Source organism: Prunus persica, chromosome G3 (genome assembly GCF_000346465.2).
Source record: "Prunus persica cultivar Lovell chromosome G3, Prunus_persica_NCBIv2, whole genome shotgun sequence".
In the NCBI taxonomy this organism is placed as follows: domain Eukaryota; kingdom Viridiplantae; phylum Streptophyta; class Magnoliopsida; order Rosales; family Rosaceae; genus Prunus; species Prunus persica.
The window spans coordinates 10,507,983-10,514,444 of NC_034011.1; the positions used below are offsets into that span (position 1 = coordinate 10,507,983).

The 6,462-nt window shown below is 41.4% G+C and overlaps 1 protein-coding gene across 1 annotated transcript; it reads left to right on the forward strand.

The window, feature by feature from the left end:
- On the forward strand, window positions 257-6,462 carry LOC109948250 (trans-resveratrol di-O-methyltransferase-like). The gene is made up of 3 exons (XM_020560660.1): window positions 257-755; window positions 5,317-5,711; window positions 6,148-6,462. Exons 1-3 carry the CDS (start codon window positions 257-259, stop codon window positions 6,454-6,456), a joined length of 1,203 nt encoding a protein of 400 aa, XP_020416249.1. The 3' UTR covers window positions 6,457-6,462.

The following is a 6,462-nucleotide window of genomic DNA, read 5'->3' on the forward strand; positions in this document are numbered from 1 at the left end:
TTAACCCTACATAATAATTAAATGAAACTTCACTTTGTCAATTTCTCTCTCCCACTTCAAAGTTCAATCTACAGTAACTTCCTTCTACACATGCATAGCATATTAGCATATAAACATAAAATAAGAGCCCCTTCTAGTATTATTTACTTAAATAATGGGATGCCGATAGTGTCGGGTCGGCAACGACTATATAAGACTTAAAATAAGAGCCATCCGTGGTTTTTAGCTACACATATAAACATACACACTTAGATAAATGACTTTGAATAATGATAAAGTAAGTGCTACTAGCCCTGAGCTTCTTCAAGCTCAAGCTCATGTGTGGAATCATATCTTCCAGTTCATAAACTCTATGTCATTAAAGTGTGCAGTTCAATTAGGCATCCCAGATGTGATTCACAACCATGGCCAACCTATATCCCTTTCCAATCTCATTTCCGGCCTCAATGTCCACCCTTCGAAGGCTTATTTCATCGCATGCCTCATGCGAATCCTCGTCCATTCCAATTTCTTTGCACAAGACCAGCAAGTTCAGCTACCACTTCTTCCAAACAATAATATCAACAATGAGAATATTGTTCATCAGGATCTTGATGATGAAGCGGAGGAAAAAACTGCTGTGGTGTATAGCCTAACACCAGCTTCCAGGCTTCTCCTCAAGGAAGCTCCATTAAGCACCACACAATTTTTACTTATGATTCTTGATCCAGTAGTGACAGATCCATTTCATCTAATGGGCACTGTTGGCGTGACTTGTGGATATTGACTTACTTTCCTTACACACCAAGAATTCCTATTATAATTGTAATTGATTTACTTTAATTCCTGATTTCCTACTGTAAATATATTTAGGAATTTATTATTTACTTGCCCATTCAGGTTTCATTGTATTATAAATATGACCTCCTACAAGGAGAAGAATACACAGAAAATTCCCACAAACAAATATTCTCTCATAATTTTCATATTTTAGCATGGTATCAGAGCGGCGATCTTGGAATTGCTGACTCTAGTTTCAAAACCCCGCCGCCGCTATGAGGGTTGATGATTTTTTCAACCCTCATGGAGGTAGCACCACCGACTCCTTCTCTCATTCTCAACCAACCATCGTTGAGTTGAGTGCCCAGATGGCTCCGCCCCTACAGATGCAGACTTTGACCCCGAACCCGATCTAGAATCAGGATCCTCTTTTAACGACCCCAACCCTGACCCCGACTATGACGACGACGACCCCGACCCCGACTCCGAAGACGACCCAGACCCGCACTCCGATGATGACCCTAACCCCGAATTTGTCTATGATTCAGACCTCGATCCAGAATCAGGATCCTCTTTTGACGACCCCGACCCCGACCCCGACTATGACGACGACGACCCTGACTCCGACTCCGAAGACGACCCCGACCCCCACTCCGATGATGACCCCAACCTCGAATTTATCTATGATTCAGACCCCGATCCCGATTTTGACTCCGACTCCGGCCCCGACTCAGGCTCAGATTCCGATCCAAATTCCTACTCAACCTGTATCCTATACTTCTTCCGCTGCACAGATTATGACTTCTAGACTAACGACCCCGACACATGGACCCAATTGCGCATATTGTGGTGATCCGAGACACACTTGTGAGACTTGTTTTACATCGCATGGCTACCCTGATTGGTGGGCTACTCTTACAGATCGAGGACAATGCAATATGACCCGTAATGGTCCTGGTTATGGATTCCATACTTCCGATAAGATTGATTCCAAGAGCTGGATAATTGATTCTGGTGCAACTGATCATATGACGTTTGATCCTGATGATTTTCTGCATACTACACAACCTCGACGAACCTGTATTGCAAATGCCAATGGTGTTACTTATCCTGTGACAGGGGCTGGCACTGTTGCACTCTCATCCTCTCTCACACTGTCTAATACTTTACTTGTTCCATCTTTATCCACTAAATTGTTGTCAGTTAGTCAGCTTACTGAACAATTGAATTGTTGTGTACTCATTTACCCGAGTTTTTGTTTGCTTCAGGATATTCACACTAAGGAGATTCTTGGTCGTGGTACTAAGAGAGGGGGGCTATATTATGTCGATTACTTCAGTCCCGGCGTGGCTAACAGTGTGACACATCCCTTTGATAGCAAACGAAAGCAAATCTGGTTGTGGCATCGTCGATTGGGACATCCGTCTTTTAGTTATATGAAGCATCTTATACCAGATTTATTCTCAGGTTTTAAAGACTCCGACTTCACATGTGATACTTGTATTTTGGCCAAGAGTCACCGTGTGCCCTACCCGTTGAGTACAAACAAGTGTACTACTCCATTTACATTAATTCACTCTGATGTCTGGGGACCTTCACCTATCACTGCTCCTTCTGGTGTTCGATGGTTTGTCACATTCATCGATGATTGTACACGGATGACATGGCTTTATTTGCTGAAGAATAAAAACGAAGTGTTTTCCTGTTTTCAGTCCTTCCACAAACAGATGAAAACTCAATTTAATGCTCAAATCCAGATTCTTCGCTCAGACAATGGTGGAGAATTTGTCAATCATGACTTTCAGACTTACTTCCAACAACATGGAATTATCCATGAGACGACTTGTCCTCAGACACCGCAACAAAATGGTGTTGCTGAACGAAAGAATCGACATCTTCTTGAAACCGCCCGAGCACTTCTGATTGGCGCTCATGTTCCTCGCCATCACTGGGATGATGCTATTGTCACTGCAGTTCACCTGATCAACCGCATGCCTTCTGGTGTATTGACCTTTAAAACTCCTTTACAGGTGCTTGCGCAACACAGACCTCTGCCCTCTGTTTTGGTACTCACACCCCGAATCTTTGGATGTGTGGCTTTCGTTCATCTCCACAAAAATCAACGTAGCAAACTTGATCCCTGTGCGCTTCGTTGTGTTTTTGTGGGTTATGCCACTCATCAGAAAGGTTACCGCTATTATCACCCTCCTACCCAACGAACCTATGTCACTTTGGATGTGACTTTTCTGGAATCTGAGCTGTTCTTCCATGACCCATCATCCAATTCTGCGCTTCAGGGGGAGATACAAAGTGAAGAACAGAATTGGAGCAACTTGAAAAACAAAGAAATTCTCCTATGTACAGAAATGATTGATCATCCCGAGTCTGGAGCACGAGATTACTCTCTGTTGAAAAGTGACCAATCGCCTATTCATAGCGATCAATTGCCTAACCCACCTGATCCATGCGAAGATATTTCTGATCCGAGTCCCACACCTACAGACAATACAGAACAACAAGATGAAGACCCCCCTTCTAACTCAACAGTACCAACAGACCAATCTCCTGAGAATATCCTTGAGGTAACTACTCCTACTAGACTTGTGCATTTAGATGATAAAACTATTGGATATCAATTACCTTTCAGGCAAAATCGTGGGAAGCCACCAAACCGTTATTCACCGGATATTGGCAAGACATCCAAGCAATTGCAAATCATGTATCCACTGAGAAGCTGTCTGAACCACTCAAGGCTTTTGTGCATCAGTTGTCTGCTATCCATATTCCAACCAAGGTCTCTGAAGCATTGAAAGATCCTAAGTGGGTCCAAGCTATAAAAGAGGAGATGAAAGCTCTTGAGAAAAATCAGACTTGGACATTGGAGACTATTCCACGAAGAAAAAAGACTATCGGATGTAGATGGGTGTTTACTATAAAACACAATGCAGATGGATCTATCGAGCGATACAAGGCAAGACTTGTGGCAAAAGGGTACACACAGACCTATGGTATAGACTATGAAGAAACTTTTGCACCAGTTGCAAAGTTAAACACCGTCAGAGTCTTATTGTCCCTTGCAGCTAATTTGGATTGGCCACTACACCAGTTTGATGTAAAGAATGCTTTTCTACATGGCGAACTCACGGAGGAGGTGTACATGGACATTCCTCCTGGATATAATACTACTCAGACTAGAACAGTTTGCAGGTTACGAAAAGCATTGTATGGATTGAAACAGTCACCACGTGCATGGTTTGGACGGTTCACCATGGCAATGAAGAACAATGGTTTCAAACAGTGCAACTCAGATCATACTCTGTTCTTGAAACATCAAAAAGGGAAGGTAACAGCATTAATAATCTATGTTGATGATATGATTATTACTGGGAATGATAAACAGGAAATATCACAGCTACAAGACTATCTGGCTACGGAGTTTGAGATGAAGGATCTAGGTGGACTCAAGTATTTCTTGGGAATTGAGGTGGCTCGATCGCAGCAAGGCATATTTCTCTCTCAATGGAAATATGTCTTAGACTTGTTGACAGACACAGGAATGCTAGATTGTAAACCTGCGGACACTCCTATTGTTCAGAATCATCATCTTGGAGAATATCCGGATCAAGTTCCAACTAACAAAGAAAGATACCAAAGGTTAGTGGGAAGATTGATCTATTTGTCACATACTCGACCAGACATTGCTTATGCGGTGAGCGTTGTCAGTCAATTTATGCACTCTCCAAGTGAAGACCACATGAATGCAGTTCTTCGGATACTTAGATATTTGAAGTCTGCATCTGGAAAAGGACTTATGTTCTCAAAGCATGGTCATCTAAATATTGATGGTTATTCAGATGCAGATTGGGCAGGTAATGTAACAGATAGAAAATCCACATCGGGTTACTTCACATTCGTGGGAGGTAATTTGGTGACATGGAGGAGCAAGAAACAGAATGTAGTAGCTTTATCCAGTGCAGAAGCAGAGTTCAGAGGCATGACTAAAGGGATTTGTGAACTTCTTTGGTTAAGAAAGTTGCTTATTGAACTCGGGTATAAACCTACATCCACAATGAATCTCTTTTGTGACAACAAGGCTACTATAGCCATTACACAGAATCCGGTTCAGCATGATCGTACTAAACATGTTGAGGTGGATCGACACTTCATCAAACAGAAGCTTGAGGCTAAAGTGTTTCAGTTTCCTTTTGTGAAATCCGAGGATCAATTGGCGGATATTTTGACAAAGGCGATTTCCAGTAAAGCATTCCACAATTCACTGGATCAGTTGGGCATTGGCGACATTGATGCACCAACGTGAGGGGGAGTGTTGGCGTGACTTGTGGATATTGACTTACTTTCCTTACACACCAAGAATTCCTATTATAATTGTAATTGATTTACTTTAATTCCTGATTTCCTACTGTAAATATATTTAGGAATTTATTATTTACTTGCCCATTCAGGTTTCGTTGTATTATAAATATGACCTCCTACAAGGAGAAGAATACACAGAAAATTCCCACAAACAAATATTCTCTCATAATTTTCATATTTTAGCAAGCACTTGGTGCCAGATGAACAATCATGGAAATCATGATCATCCAGCTTCCCCATTTGAGATGGCACATGGAAGGCCTTTTTGGGGTTTGGCTGCTCAGCAACCAAAGTTTGGTAGCTTGTTTAATGAAGCAATGGAGGCTGACTCTCAGCTGATAGCAAGGGCAGTGGTTGAAGAGTGTGAAGGAGTTTTTGAGGGTTTGAATTCCTTGGTTGATGTTGGAGGTGGCACAGGAAACATGGCCAAGGCCATTGCGAAGGCCTTCCCGAACATTAATTGCACTGTCCTTGACCAACCACATGTTGTCGCAAACTTGCAAGGGACTCACAATTTGGATTTTGTTGGAGGAGACATGTTCGACAAGATACCCCCAGCAAATGCAATTTTCCTCAAGGTAATTATAAAACTCAATTATTTCTCTCATTTTTATTATTCCTTAATTTCCTAATTAATTATTACCTTGTTGTAGTAAACACATCTCACCCTTGCCTTTGCCGAATTTTCTAAACTTGTCCTTGTTTTGCTTGGCTTTCAAAATGTATAACATATGCCCTTTTATATAAACCCCACACCAGCTTGGACTATGTTGGTGGTTAATTTGGGGGTAATATCGATGTTTCTAGTGGTCTGTGGGTCCGTCCCTCTGAAATCTTAACAAACCTTACTATTCATAAATGAATTAGTAACGATGACATGTCAATCGGTGCATGTACAAAGTATATTAGCAGGTACCATACACTAAATCTATGCACTGATGTGGTTGTGAATATAAATTCAAGTCTTACTTTAAAGTAATTAACCATTAATTAATGCATGGCATCAATGATCAGTGGATTCTGCATGATTGGAGTGATGAGGAAAGCGTGAAGATATTGAAGAAGAGTAAAGAAGCAATTCTGAGCAAAAATGAAGGAGGAAAGGTTATCATCCTGGAAATAAATGTGTCTCCAGATAATAAGAAGATGGATAAGAAATCAATTGAAACTCAGCTCATGTGGGATATGTTGATGATGGTTAACCTTAATGGCAAAGAGCGTAGTGAAGCAGAGTGGGAAAAGCTCTTTTTGACTGTTGGATTCTCTCTCTATAAGATTACACATACATTGGGCCTCAGGTCTCTTATTGAAGTTTACCCCTGAAAAAAA

What these genes read in the sequence shown, in the direction of transcription:
- LOC109948250 (XM_020560660.1), top strand. Translation starts at nt 257, where the DNA reads ATGACTTTGAATAATGATAAAGTAAGTGCTACTAGCCCTGAGCTTCTT. An exon ending in GGGCACTGTTGGCGTGACTT is followed by an intron (nt 756 to 5,316) that starts GTGGATATTGAC and finishes TTCATATTTTAG; the next exon opens with CAAGCACTTGGTGCCAGATG. An exon ending in CAAATGCAATTTTCCTCAAG is followed by an intron (nt 5,712 to 6,147) that starts GTAATTATAAAA and finishes ATCAATGATCAG; the next exon opens with TGGATTCTGCATGATTGGAG.